Consider the following 15667-nt stretch of genomic DNA (forward strand, 5'->3'; position numbering starts at 1 on the left):
TAAATGTACTGTATTTTTATGTGTCAATGAAGTGAGCATGATGGGAATCAGTTCGTGGTTGTTTCTTACTCTGTACAATTACTTCACAGTAAAAACCTATCACTGTCTCATTTCCACAATAAGATAGTAATTTATTTTTACATGTAAATAAATGACAAATCTGATATTGGAATTTTTTCCCATACATTGATAATTTAAAAAGTAGAAGAGTGATGACACATGGAAAACTCATATATAGCCATATATATGTTTGTGTGTGTGTGTGTATAAACAGAAATCCAGTAGAAATACAAAAAATACACTGGGAGATCACATTCTTGAGTTGTTTTCATGCAATGCTTGTAGTGAGAAGAATTTTAAAGAACGGTAAGCATCTTCGATGCTTGCTAAGGTAACAGACTTTGGGAATAGAACTTTAGAGTCTTTATCTTCATATGAAAATAAGAACAAGGAAATTTTCAGTAGTAGTGTGCAGACTTCTTATTTTAGCAGTCTCAACAGGGATGGATGGGACTGATTTACTGAACAACTCCTGCTTTCCCAAAGGAGAGAACTGGCTTTCTCAAGCAGTTAATAACTAACTAAAGAGTAAATTCACAAACTTGTTTTCTCTCTTTGTTGGAGAAGCAGCTACTTTGAAGGTAAAAGATAAGTGGAAAGAGTAAAACGGTACATTCATCCCCTGGTATGGGAACCTAATTTGCCAGTTGTAAATGAAAGTTGGTAACATGTTAAGTTATTCTGTGTAGAATGAGATTAATGATCTGAATTAATACATTATATAAAAATCCATTTAATTATTTGAGACATGATTTTTGTAGTAGCTGCACATTAGATTACAGAAGAGGATTGAAGTAGTTACAGCAAGAGTGATCTTTGCATGATAATCCCATTACGGGGGGGGGGGGGGGGGGGAAGGCAATATATTTTAAAGTGATAACTATTCCTAAAAAACTGGTGCAACAAGAGTGTTCTAGCTGTGACTAGAAAGTGGTTTTAAAAGTTTGTATTTGCAACAAGAGTAGTGCAAGTCAGTTTAAACAGTTTTAGAAATTATTAATGTAAATGTATTATGCTTGGTGAAAATGATCAACTTGAATAGTCAGAACATACTAAGTTTCTGATACAAGGGTAGTTTTGAAACTTCTTGTTACTTCTAGGGACAGACTTAATCTGGGATTTTTTTTGTGCTGTCATTGTCCCACTCATACATTCTGAATATAGATGACAGTAAAAAAACACCTCAGACAGCTATGTCCATATTTTTAGGTTACTTGTGAACAAACATGAAAAGTTTTGAGATTTTTTTTAAGCTATCTACAGTCAGTCTCCAAACCAAATGGAAAGGGCTGTCTATAAAGTACATTAAAATGGAGTCCTTGTCTGAACTACAAAGAAGGTGCCTAAATGTAATGTCAATGCCTACCTAGAGTTATATTCCATAGGGTTTATCATCCTAAAGTTTAGAAGATTTTACTATATAGTGTAGTGTATATATATTATATACTATAGTATATAATTATAGTATATAATATATATAGTATAGTATAATATACCAAGTATATATAATATACTATTTACTATATAGACTCCTGAAACTATTTGTCTTAAAATACTACGAAGTACCTATTTTGTCAAGAATTACTCATACTGTTTAAAGAGCCCATAAGTTTCTAAGGTATCGTAAGTAAAGCAGAAGAGTGGAGGTTTGAAATTCTGGGTTTTGATTGTTTTGAGGTTTTTTGGAATATGTACTTGGAGTAACATATCTGGGATGCCAAAAATAGTGGAAAGCTGGTAAAATTCAGGTCCTGTTTACAATGTGTTTATCTATAGAAACATTTCTAGTGCCCTGTTAAAGTAGAATGCTAGGTTACACCTTATAAAATGTTAGAGAAACTTTAGCTTATAGAGCTTTAGTTTTATGGGTATATTCAATTCCCTGGACCTGTGTAAAAAATAAAATTTATGAAATTTTGTTTAGAAATGACATTTCGCATGGTGTCAGATAAACAGAACAATTTAAAACTGGATTAACATCATTGACTCTGATCTCCACAGGACACTGCAATTGTGCACCCAGTTCCCATAAGAATGACTCCAAGCAAAATCCACATGCAGGAAATGGAGCTTAAAAGAACTGGAAGTGGTAGGATATTTTCTCTTGCTAATGAGGAAAGTTTTGTACAATTAGAGTTGGCTTTGCTTCCTTAAACACAATGACTTTTTTTGTTCTCCTTAGATGAATATATCTGGAGTTATAACCAGCATAATCAGATTCTCTGAGTTAAGAATTAAGAGTACTGTTCAAATAGGTGCAGGGTTTGAATTGGCCAATTGCTACAGTGGGGATTTCACCATCTATAGGAGAGCCTTTCTTGGAATAGTTCAGGAGCATCATGATATAGGTTTGATTTGGGCCTCCAGCAGTTTGTCTAGGTTCCCTTATGAAATACTGAAGGAGACTGTGAAGATGAAGAACATAGCCTGCATTGATAAAGCTTGTTCTACTGTGGTCAGAAATACCAAGTTTATTTTGAAACCTGACAACATTTGGGAGTATTGGCAGGCTTCTTTTTAATACTCCTGTCAATAAGCAGCAAGATGGGTGTTGATAATTTTCCTTGAGGAACAGTGGAGTCTCCATTTATAGTTGTGTCCCAATATGCCAGTATTTCCTAAAGCCATGTAACTCATGCACAATCTTCAGCATATGAGCATAAACAGATATCCACAACACATTTCTTTTAAAATTTCCTTAGCTTAACCTTGTAAAAAGGTAAAAGATTCCTTAAGATTCTTAACACTGAGAAATAGAAGTAAAGCTATTACAATGTAAAACTTTAAAGTTAAAATAATTCATACACCAAAAGTGTTAAAATACAGAAATTTTAGTCTTGAGTGCAGCACTTCAGATACGGGCAGAAAACTAATGTAAAGGTTTGGCATGAGAAGTAAAGGCTAGTTTGAATACATTTGTTTATTTAGACTTGTTTTTCCATCTAGATCATGCTAACCCTACTAGCCCACTACTTGTGAAACCACCTGATCTCCCAGAAGAAAACAAAATTAGTTCATCTGTAAAATTTACAGCTGGAAATACAGTTAGTAAGTATCAAAGTACTTTCTGATCTCATTTTTTACATTACACAAAATGTAGATCTGATATATTCTTCAGTGAATGAAAACTTGCTAGATAGCAGAAGCTGTAAAATGAGATAAACTAATCCTAAGAATAGAGACATTTCTCATACAAAGTATGTATTAGAAGTAGTAATTAAGAATGTTCTACTGATGTTACTGGAGATGTTTTCCTGCTGTATGTGTTCAAAAAAGTTCATTTTCATCAGCTCTTTTCCATCTTTCTGTTTTCTCTTAATTTTAGGATGAGAAATTGAAATGTATAGAAAGTGAAATAGACTAAGTAGCATTTGATTCTACTTCACTCAGAACCATCTAACAACATGGTTTCTGAAGAGCGAAAATCTGTTGACCACAAAATTTTCAGGCAATTCTCATCTGGTTTAGCTACTAAGAAAATGTGATAGACTTCTAGATTTCTTTTTTAGGTACAGCTTTTCAACTGTTTATTTGCCTTTTTGATTTTTAGTATCTCTTGTGTCCAAAACATTTTGCATTACTTCAATTTGATTAGTCCACTTCTCTAATATTGAGGGAGATCCCAAATTATACATAGCCTGAACAAATCTCTGAGTCTGTTTCTGAGATTTGTTTTCTTTAAGCTGTGAACTTCTGTTCAGTAAGAATAAGGTCTGAAGAACTCATTACTTTGAGTCCTTTGCATTATTAAGACAGAAATATTTTGATTGGTTTGTAATACAGGAGTAATTCAGAAAGTGCCTTTTTGCAATATGTTTTGCTTTCCTCATGAACTCTGTTTCAGTGGCAGTCTTTGTTCTGAGCGATGTCTTGAGCCTGTCTGTCTTTTTCTTTTCAAGCAGAGTTCTGTTTTCACTAGGTAGTCTTCTGATGCAAAAGAAACAATGAGCAAAAATGATCTTTTAGTGGGGAAACTACTACTATATGCAGGATCTAAGTTCTGAGAGCCCTTCTGTACTCCCTTTTCCTTATCTGAATATAGCTTAAACTTTGATAAAGGGCCTGTAATTATACCAAGAAGTATTCTTCCCTCAGAGGAAGAATGTAGTGAAATAAAACAAACCGCATTACAAGGCAGCTTTATGTTACCCTGCAGTACCTCAGACTGCAGTTATCATGGGATGCCCATCCTTTATCTGAAGAAATGGGTCTTGTCAATATTGTAAGAAATTGGATGGTTAACACCTTTCAGGTGAATCCTGAAGAAATCATTCAATACAAGCTAACTCTAGAAAATGAATTTCTGATGCTTAACACTGTAAATCTAACAGGATTTTTTTTGTGCAGACTTGCTGTCTTTGGTAATTAGGTTACTTAACGTTCTTTGGTGTAATACTTTATAGTATATCTGAGCACCTTCTATGCTAAATCAGTGACAATGTCTGTAGTACACTTCCTTGAGCTGGGCTCATTTTCAGTGTTTGCTTTAGTTGCTTGATTTTGTTTATCTGTACCAGAATTCATTTGAGAATAGGGAGTCTCAATCTTTATTTAAGCAAGTACTTTTCTAAATTAGTTTTGTTTTTTTTAAATACATAGCTGTTTTGGAAGTGTTTCGTAAACGGTTATTCTTCAGAACGTTTATTCTAGGATATTCTGTTCATAGGTTCATATGCTTTTTTCCTGCATTATACAGAAGAGTACAGATTTCTTAGTGTTTTATTGATCAAAATTCAGGTGCAGGTTAATTATTTTACTTCTCATAGTCTACTGTTCATGGTTCAATATATTAAAATAGTATTTGAACTGAGAACCAGTGGAGATTTATAAGCATCATCTTGATCTTGAGAAACTAGCATTTTGTCCTTATTTTCCATGCGTTACATCAACTGTAATTCAGCTTGGAAGTTCAGAATTTGTAAATAGCAGCTCAGACCTAAGCCAGGAAGCAGGGACAAACTTTTCCATTGCATGAGATAAGAAAGAAGTCACTAGGCATAGGCACTGCACAGTTGTCTTTCTGTGTAAACTGTGTGATTTGGAACAAAGGAGAGAAGATCTGTAACCTCAGAAAGTGATAACTAGAGAGGTTTGTCAATAATTCTTCTGATTGCTGGACACCCAAAGTGTTGAAACTGTTATTATACAAGTAAAAATCAGTAAAAACTACTGCTGTTTTCCCAAATTGTATTAACTTTAAAGCAACATGCTACTTCAGTATGTCATGAAAGACAATTTTGTGAATATGTTATTTTAAACTTCTGCTAAATGATATAAACAAGATCGTGAATACTACAATCAGAAGGGAAGGATAATCTGAATCACCTTCCTTCATAATGAAATACAAACAAAGCTGGGAACTAACTTGTATTACTGACATTAAAAAGTAGAAACTTCCCTTGAGGACAAAAATAAATTGCAGAAGTCTCTATATCCTTCATAACAGGAACTTTACCTGACTATCATGCTTACATTACTGGCAATACTGGAAAAGGATTCTATTAAATTTAAGATTGTGTTTAAACTCATGAGATTGGATTAGCCAATATTGCTGCAGTATGAAGATTACATTTGCTAAGTGACCATGATTTGCCTTATGTAACCATTAAAATTGTTTACTGTCAAAATGTCTTTGAAATTAGTTTAGAAATCCTTCTATTATCAGTGTAAACCCAGTAGTTTTGTACTGAAATGGTGTAAAACTTCTTGGTCCAGAAAGGCTTACTTTTTCTTCTTTAGAAGTCTAATTACATTAATTCTTGTTTGACTAGGTTATATTACATTCTGAATGCCTTGAGAAATATATGCAGTATTAGAGATGTTTGGTTTGGAGAGAGATAATGTCATTTACCACATAACCAGTTTCTGCTTAAAACTTAATTTTCTCACTTGATCATCAAAAATTTAAATGTCATCTCATGATAGGCATTTCTATTTCTTTTTTTTAAAGAAGTGTATATAGATCTCATTTCTTAATTCTCTGTAGCTGTCATTGTATAAGGACACATGTGTAAACCTGCAAAATAACTTATAATCTGAAATGAACTTGAAATAAGGTATTCCTCAGCTGGCTGTGCATGGTAAAGGTCTCAAGCCAACTTCACTAGATTAATGTACCTGCAGTTTTAAGGGGAAAAAAAAAAAGTAATGGGTAAGAATGTGCCTTCCTGAACAGGAAAGTCATCTCTGCAGAATTCTTGTCTCTGAGTCCTGTTTGATGTGTCTTAAAGCTTTTGTAAACTTTAGTGTCCTAGGAGGTTAAAGTAATCCTTTGAGACTGGGTAATTCAGAAAAACCTTGATATTCTTGAGTAGAATTTTCCTCTTTACTGATAACTAGTCACGTGAGTCTCATTGACTTTCCACCTTGAATTGTGCTTTACCAGGTGCCTGGAATCATCCCTTGTGATAAATTGTTCTGAGATCAATTTTTCTGTCTACATTCATTCCATACAAATCATGTGGTTTTTGGTGAGAGTCCTCGTTTCTGGGGAAAAATTCTCAAGCTTTGCACAGCTTTTAAGGGTGAGGGTGTCCTTAAGGAAGCTGTCTACGTGATGCTGTAATAGCATCTTTCATTTTCATAGGTTGCCTTAACCAGAAGCTGAAAGCTTTTAAAAAGATTTAGTCCAAAACAGAGTTGACTATCACCCTTGAAGGTACAGAAGTTACAGTAGTAGCAAAGCTGCTGAGTTAATCTGTGTGCTGTACATATCTTTTCCTTTCTCTGGCTTCTAAGGTTTGTGACAATCCTTGAGCACTTCTAAAATCAAGCATGTCCTACTCCTTTTTTTTTTTTTCTTTTTTTTTCCTTGGATATGCCTTAATCTTGCTGGTTATATTGTTGAAGTGATAGAATGTCAAGCGTTTAAAACTTATGCTTATGAAACTTCTTGTATTTTAAATACAACATTATTGTCATTGTTTATTCTTCAGTACATCCCAGTAGTACCAATCAACTCATAGTATTGGGCAAGGGGAGTTGGTTTGTCTTGGATCCTTCAATTATTCAGACTCAAGGATTTTGAATCCTGCCCAGATGATACCTTTCAGGAAAGTAATACAAGGACATAAACTTTTCAAAAATAAAAATTGGATATTTGAAATTATATATTACCTATATCTGTTAGGGTATATTAATGATGTAAAACAAATATGAAACTTTGTACTTTCTTCTACCAGCAGATGGTTACAGCAGTTCGGACTCCTATACTTCAGATCCAGAGCAAATTGGAAGCACTGTAACACGGCAACGGTCAGTAGAGTAGCAACTGAAAAAAATAAATGGAAGGTGTTTAAAGAAGCCTGTTCTGAGCCTCTGGTTGGTTGACAACTAGCTTGTAAAATGACAGCTAAATAGATTCATAGCTTTAACACTCAGGAATCAAGAGGCAGTGTGTTTTCTAATGCATTAACAGTGTATGCTGTTCCTGTTAACATGCAAAGTGAAAATTCAGAAAAAATGTAGTCTGAAAAGTTGTTTGGGATTGGCCAATCAAAGGAAACTACTTTCAGTCAGAAATCTTGATAAAGATTTTCTCCTTAAACACAAGGGTATGTAAGCACAGGAGATCGTGATGTTACTTGAAACCAATTTTTTGACTTTTTAAAATATCCATTAGGCATTAATGGAGATGACCTTGTGACTTTATAGCATGAAAGAAGAATAAAACTTAAATTAGAAATATCACGGAAGTAACTCTTTTAATAATGAGCTTTTATAAAATGAAGGGCAGTCTTAGGCCCAACATAAATTAAGGGATTGGAGAAAGCTATGCACGCACATAACCAACAACTACATAGCTTGACATAAGAGAGTGTGCTGTACTAGCTGGTGCTAATTGTTCCCATTAAATCTGCCTGAATAGGATTAAAAACCAGCTACGCCATTAACCGTCTTACAATCGGTTTCGGAGGTAAGTTTCAAACCAAAAATAATTAGGGTGACTTCAATAGCAAAGAAAGATTTGCAATTGCCTCTCAGTACTGCAGCTTGAAAACTTCTTTCCTCCATTTTTACTTAATGGCAAGTTTGATTGTCTGTCCTGCTTCTGTGTATGTTTTTGCACTGTCAACACGATGGTTTCAGCGTGTTCTTTTCATCTCAGATTTTGGGTTGGGTTTTCTTAATGAACTTGTGTAGATGAGTGAAGCTTTCTGATGAGTTGCCACTTTATGGCACATGTAGCTTCTGTCCAGATCTGACAGTTCTGGCAGTGTCCACCCAGGAAATTTTTCTCCCACTTCCTCTTTTACTTCCACTGATATCTCTTCTACCAGTTGTGACTTTATAGAGATGACGTTGTCCTTAACCTTACCATTAGTCCAGACTACTTTTTATATTTTCAAGAAGCAAAAACTGACAAGGCTATGTCAGATAATGATACTTCAGGAATGTCCTTAAACCACTTTCTCTTTTTTTAATCCTACTTGTGCCTTGTATACTAGACTAGCTAGAGGGATGACTCTAGGAGTCAGTGTAATTAGATTTGCATTTCATCAGCTGGAGGGTTATGCAGTGTTACAGAAGCATTGTCCTGGAGAGTATATTAAGAAAGCAGATTTTTCTATTGCTATAACTCAGTTTTCATTCTGGACTTAAACATTCAGGAATTTCAGGTTTTGCGTGAAACTTAGGTACCTTTTACCTCTCTTAGTTTTATATCTTAAGATAGTTACAGAAGAATGTTAGAGAAACAGTCGTAGAAAATATTTTATCGCTTATTTATGAGTTGAATGAAAGAGTAGCTGTATTCATGTCGGGAATCCAGTAAACCTGTCTTCCTCAAATTGGTCTAGGAGGTTTCTGCAGGCTGTTTTTAAATGGAAGCTGTATGGAAATTCTGTATACAGTAAATCCCACTTAAGTGGCACTTAGTGCAGTACTTCATCCTATCTTTTCTGCATGTGTGCTCGATGAACTTACAACTGGTATCCGCTAGATGGTGATCCTGCCTAAGAATGAGTTAAAATTTCTGAAGATACTACCAAGTATATAGTTTTGAAAAATTTCAGGCAGAGAATTAAATAGCTATCTTATACACTGAGATACTCTATAAGCTCGATATACATGGAGGCAGATCCAACAGAAACTTAATATTCTCCTTCAATGACATTGAAATTAACCTGTTTAAAACCTAATCAGGACGTTGACTATATCTTACATACTTTGCAAATTATAGTGACTACTATAATGAGATTTGAGTAAATAGAAATATAAAAAAAATTGTGAAATCAAAGAATACCAGAAGTTTAAAACTGATTTGGCAATGTTCAGAATCAGTGGCAATCGGGCTCTTTTCTATCTGTTAAACTGTATTTTTTAATTGGGTACTTTGAAGAACTTTTGAATTTTAGTTCTGTTGTAGCTGCCTAAAATCAGTACAGAAGCTTGTATGTTTTGCAGATCTCATTCAGGAACATCTCCAGATAACGCTGCACCACCGCCACCCCCTCCAAGACCTCATCCTTCTCATTCTCGATCATCATCTTTAGATATGAACAGATCCTTTTCAGTTACCCCGGGTAGGTATACTGTGTTCCTAGTGTATATTATTTTTCAGCCCATATATTCCTGAAGCAGACAGGTTTTTTTCTTCTGAAGAAAGATTTAGAGTGTGTTTTAACACACTGCTTCTGATGAAAACGCTGAAAATGTTGTCGCTCTTCCTGTTTGTATTAAAATTTGTACTCCACTTTGCTTAAACAGAGAATTTAGAAGGAAATTCTGGATGCTGTGTCATTATAGTCCTTTGGATGAATGTGGGAACCAAAGACAGGAAATAACATTTTGGTAGTGCACCCACATGCCATGTGCTGGATCTGCCAGTAAAGAGTTCTTTTCATATCTTTTCATATCAGATGTATTAGAAATGGGTGTTAAGTATTTCACTTCAGGGGAAATTATTAAAGTTCACTTCTGATGCTCTGCTTAAGGGTTTTTATTGTACTTCTGACTTGTCAGTACTTTTCAATTCAGGATGACATTGAGGAAATGTTAAGAGTGTAGAATGAGGGTAAAAGAAAGAAAAGACTTAAGATCAGAAAAGTGTGACCGTGTCTGTACTTTGAGCTGTGACAAAGGACAAGATCCATGTTCTGATTCCTTGTTTTGTCTGTGTGCAAATTTGAAAGGAGATGACATTACAGTTATAGTCCTCAATATGACAGGTTAGTATGTAGGCAGAATGCAGGATTTCTTCATGTTGACAAGTCAAAAAATTAGATAGCACTGTAATGTGAAGAGTAACAATCTTGGCAAACACGATCCCTCTTTTACAGGACAGCAACAGGCTGGAGTTGTTGCCTATCCCCCTGCAGTGCCTCCAAGACCACAGCCTTCACAGGTGATGTTGTCACTTTTGAAAAATCATACTCTAACTTGGTGCATCATTTTTATCTAACTCTGAGTTTTAATTTATCTCTAAAATGAGTAGCATTGCTTGGTATTTTTTGAAACCACCAGGATGTGAATGATGGTAAAACCTAGATAATAGCCGAATGTTAGCCTTTCCTGAATAAAAAATTGCTTCTGGTAGAACCATGGGAAGGGATTAAAGTAGAAATTGAGGAAGAATGAGTGGTTCTGGAGCTCCGAGTTGTAGGAAAGGGAGGAATGTTACACCTTTCAAATTTCTTCACCCGTCCTTGTGTAGCTAATAGGCCATAACACAGACTGTGACAGCAGTCTTTTCAAGTTTTGAAAAATAAGTGTTTGTCTTCTACCTGTCTGGCACAGGGTATACTTTAACATAACATGCCTGCTCCCAAAAAGGAGTGATCCTACTTCTTCCTTTGTCATAGACTTGGTCATCAGTTGTTGTCAGTTGTTTTTCAGCAGCAGCTACTTGTTAGAATCTGAATTACCAGCAATTGAAGTCAGCCAATGGATTCAGAAATCATATGCAAGGAGAGAGGGTACAGTGACAGACATAGTCCATACAGTGTGATCATATGTTTCCCTATGGAACTGACTAAAAATCTGTATCAAGCCTGACAGAGCCAAGCTGGACTGTGTTACAGTAAAAACGTCTACTGTCCAATGAGTCTAGCTAGTCCTACAGTGAATCCATCTTTGGTCTCATTCTCTGGATAATAGCAATCTGATTTTGAACTTCCCTTTCTCTTAAATATTTATTGTTATAAACACAGAGTGGTTTGTTTGTGTCTTAGATGAGATGCACTTTGTCCTACTGACAGAACATAAGTTTGTCTACTACAAAAAACTACAAAGGCAAATAATCTTTAACATTCTGTCACAAACTGTTGTTTGGCAAAATTCTTTGCATTAAATAACCATGTTAAGAACAATGTCACTAAACTTTTTTTTTTTAATTGCAGGGTGCAGGTCCTCATGTGCATCGCCCAGTAGATGCTGAAGGTCTAATAGCTCACACCAGTACCTCACCTCAACAAATACCAGAACAGCCAAATTTTGCAGACTTCAGCCAGTTTGAGGCGTTTGCTGTTTCAGGTGTAAACAAAGACGAAGAAGATGAAATTGAAACACACTCAGAAGTCTTGCAGGTGAGCAGAAGTTAAGATCTTGGTCAACTGCTTAATACCACCAATAGTAATGAGACTTTGTTAAAACCTACTTCTGCTGTTTGAACTCAATGGGGTTTTTTCATGGTGTTCCAATCCATTGTTAGAAAACAATTACATTACACACTTACTTGATAATTGCCAAACACCTAGGCAGAAGTTCTTTTCCTCTCAGTTCTTGATTGTAATTCAAAAGATTTTGTACTTACTAGCATATATGTACACAAACGTAATTGTGTTGATGCATTTAAGACTTAGCACAGGCAAAACTTTTCTTCTGCTCACTCTTGCCAGCCTTCCAAATGACTTACTGGTAAGTTTTAAAGCAGTCTGTCTTAATAAATGAGATGACTGTCAAGTATCATAAACATCTGCTAAAATCCCATTAAATTGGTTTTGTTCAAAGCCGTTGGTCAAACAGCTGAAGTGAACAGAGCTCTGGCATCCTTCTATAATAGATTGTTGGAGATGTTTACAAAACCTTGTTTCCTACTACAGATACAGGACTTAAAAGTTTGGAAGCCTCAGGTTTTATTCCTATTAATGTCATAATAGTTTACTGCTATTGCATGAATTACTTCATGTTTTCCTTTCATAATTCGTAGCCTTCATCCAGGCGGTAAGTTCTCTGGGGCCCTTCTGCATCCTCAGTTGTAAAAGTACCTGTGGTGCTTTAAAGTTCTCCCAACTATCAGCAGCATGTTCTTGCTTCCCTTAATTAGGAGGTTCAATGACATAGAACCATTTGAGCACTCCCTGCATACCTCATTGCAAAATCAGCTGTGTTAGCTTAATCTGCTACTGAAAACTGCTTAAATTAAGCTTTGTTTTGCACTGAGGTGCATGGGGAACAGTTACAGTGTGTTCCATTGGAGGGATTAACCTTTGGCAGCAACACATAGATAATGGTGGTAATGTAATAGCAGAAACAGCTGTAGCATTTTATCATCAGGCCACAGCCTCTTTTGTACTATACAGTGCCTCATAACATTGGGGATTTGACTGTATTCAGAGCTCTTCTAACATCCGGAGTACAGTGCTTGAGAACAGAGTACTTTGAAGTAACTATTTTGTCTTTCTTTTCATAGTGATTTCAGATTCTATATCTTAATTTCTGTATCAAAAGACAGGTCTGACTGTTGATTCTGGAAGTACAGCTTTTTATGTACGTGCCTCTTCTGTAAGCCACTCCCACACCAAAACAGTGTTTGTGACCAAAATAGTTTTAGATGGTTTTGCTCCGAAGCAGGTATTGTTGTATTCCAGCTTGTGCTTCTAAAGAAGACTTGAACTGGGATTTTAGGTGTTAACTGTATTTATGTGTCAGAAACACAGCATACTCGTATTTATTCCAACTGTCGCTGAATGAAATATTTGTTAAGAAGTAGTTTTCTAAATATAGTTTATATCCCTTTAGGTTGAAAAGCCCTCCGATTCTGCAAGTTCTCTTAGAGTTGCCAAAGCAGATGGAAGAGTTGAAGACAAAGCACCTGCTAATGTCCCCACTAGTGTGGTATGCAAAGTACACTTGGAAGGAGAGCGCAGTTGTCTGATGTATATGAAATTATATGTCTGTTTTGATTTGCAACAGCAACTTCATATGCTTCCACTTGAACCCAGCTTTCTTAGGTCCAATATGTCCTTGAAATAGGCATGTGTATGGTGAATTTTTGCATCAGAAGATAATCACGATTAGCTTTATTCTCAAGGTAGCAGAAAATTAAGATACTTGTAAGTTTTCAAATTTTTGAAACAGAGCAAAACTTCTAGTGCAGAACTTGGTTAACAGTAGCTTTTTTTTTTTGTTACAGACATATAATTACTGGGGGGGAAAGCAGGCTCTGAGATGTTGCATATTTGCAATTGTCAGTTGTACCGTGGTGTTTCTGCTTGCACAGTTGTCAGTGTGCAGCAATTTACTGCCCTTTCACTAGGAGGTAGGATTTAGCACTTAAGTTTTTTTCTAGACCATATGAGAATGCAGCTAGACGTCCATCAGAAAATACATGATGGGTTGTAAATTCAGTTAGCTCAGTAACTGGTTTTAAGATGTAACACAAACAAGTTACCAGTTTTTATAATCCAAGAGAATTAACAGGCTCTGTTTTCCTCTTCAGAGTAAAGGCACTACCCCACTTGCTCCACCACCAAAGCCTATTCGCAGAAGATTAAAATCAGAAGATGAGCTAAGACCTGAAGCTGAGGAACATACACAGAAAACAGGTGTCATAGCTGCTGTTCTTGCTTCACAGCCATCTATTCCTAGGTAACCCAAGAAGTGTATAAATACATCTGTTACTGGAAAGTTTTGATGTAAACAGCATACACGCTTTCTGTTCCAGGAGTTGCAAACAATTTCAGTGTGTTTGAATTAGATTAATTTAACAGTTTAAAGGTTTTTGTTTTTTAAACAAGATCATCCCGAAGCCTCTTACTACTGGAAGACCTTTTACAGATCTTGACTTTTTCTCTTTTTAACTTCTGCAAGTATGTTGGAAATAAGTGGTGGAAGTATTAACATGGTAGTATTTAATTTTAAATAATGGTTGCTATGAACAGTCCAAAATGTGCAGTTGTCTTGTCCTAGTGTGAAAGTAGACTATTACATTAGTTGCCTTGAGGTAAAGGAATGTGGTACGGTGTGTTTGGACTTCAGAAAATTGATTATAACAAGTTTTTAAAATGTGCTGCTTGCTGTTTCATTGAATCCAAGTATGCAAACAAACAAGGTTGAGACAGGCAGAAGAGGGAAAATTAGCAGTGTAACAAGTTAAAAAAAAAATTGAAAATAGGATTCTGCTCATTTAAAAAAGAGGGACTGTAAATGAGATATACAGCTAAGTGATGAAATGACTTACTACAATACTTCTAATATATTCTCAGATCAGTGGGGAAAGACAAGAAGGCAATTCAGGCATCAATCAGACGTAACAAGGAAACCAACACTGTTCTGGCCAGATTGAATAGTGAACTACAGCAGCAACTAAAGGTAATTCCATAGTCTTTGTCTATTTGTGAAGAGCCTGAGAGGGCAAGCTGTTAGTGATGCACAGTAACAGGCATCTCTGCAAACCAATGATACACATAGTAGAGGATATTGATATAAAATATTTAGCTGGTTTTGTAGATCATAGAATATACCTAATTGTGACAAGCTTCATGAAATTACAAGGGCACTTTTACTACTACAAAACACATTTTTTCAGTTATTGATTTGCTTTCAGCTACACTAAAAATAAAAAAGCAGAGATCTCAACTCAGTATTAATAATTCGAGGTAACTGTTGTGGTCATCAGATACTTTAAAAGCAGTATTGAGAAGAGCAGCTGAAGTGGCTTGCTTTCTTATGAAGGAAAAGGCAAACCTTAAATTCTTAATAAAATTATGAATATTTTTAAACAAATACAATAATCTGCAATACAACACTTGCAGTTTAAGAACAACAGTAGTCATCTGTTTATCTAGGTCAGCTATTATCGTTTTGGATTTATCTGTAGGCACCATTTTAACATCTTTCCCTTGACATCTTTCTTACCCTAAGATATCTAATTTTAATTATCAAGTTAAAAAAATCTCAAATGTAAACATGAATTAATGTGATACTCTCTAGACTGGAAGATAGGCCATTTTAACAACTGTCAAGCCTGAATTTCACTTACTACACACCTTGACTCTCATAAATGGTAAAATTCACATAAGAGGAAAGAGGAAAAACTTAGGGGGTGGGGGTGGAAATTGTGAGTTTCCGATCCTTTAACTGAGATCAGAGCTTACCCCCTTAACATTTTAGATTTCATTTGAAAATATAGTTGGGTTTGCAGCTGTTACAACTTTGTGGTTTTGGGTGATTTGAAAGAAATGAAAAAAATACTAGATGGCTTCACCTTTGAGGGAAGTATTGATTTTTCATTTATGAATAATTACTAGCTAGCCAGTCTTCTATTCAGATTATGGAAAGAGCTCTCCAGATTCTACAAAAGACCTTAGTTCTCAAAACTGAAGCTGACATTTACCAGTTTTGATTGCATGAGGAAGTTTTTAATATTCATTCTCTGCGGAAAGTC

General features: G+C 35.4%; 1 protein-coding gene across 20 annotated transcripts in view; it reads left to right on the forward strand.

The window, feature by feature from the left end:
• The window catches only part of REPS1 (RALBP1 associated Eps domain containing 1), a 68923-nt gene that overhangs the window by 49891 nt on the left and 3365 nt on the right, over positions 1–15667 (forward strand). For 15 of the 20 annotated variants that reach the window (XM_074818948.1, XM_074818956.1, XM_074818954.1 and 12 more), the window contains 9 exons: positions 2062–2149; positions 3007–3108; positions 7242–7314; positions 9466–9584; positions 10341–10405; positions 11400–11585; positions 13021–13116; positions 13721–13869; positions 14487–14592. In XM_074818948.1, the coding sequence (XP_074675049.1) occupies positions 2062–2149; positions 3007–3108; positions 7242–7314; positions 9466–9584; positions 10341–10405; positions 11400–11585; positions 13021–13116; positions 13721–13869; positions 14487–14592 (984 nt within the window). Of the gene's footprint in view, positions 1–2061; positions 2150–3006; positions 3109–7241; positions 7315–9465; positions 9585–10340; positions 10406–11399; positions 11586–13020; positions 13158–13720; positions 13870–14486; positions 14593–15667 lie in introns of those variants that run through there. The other 5 variants (XM_074818949.1, XM_074818955.1, XR_012622537.1 and 2 more) reach the window with 4 other exon arrangements.

Source organism: Strix aluco, chromosome 3, assembly GCF_031877795.1.
Source record: "Strix aluco isolate bStrAlu1 chromosome 3, bStrAlu1.hap1, whole genome shotgun sequence".
Classification (NCBI taxonomy): domain Eukaryota; kingdom Metazoa; phylum Chordata; class Aves; order Strigiformes; family Strigidae; genus Strix; species Strix aluco.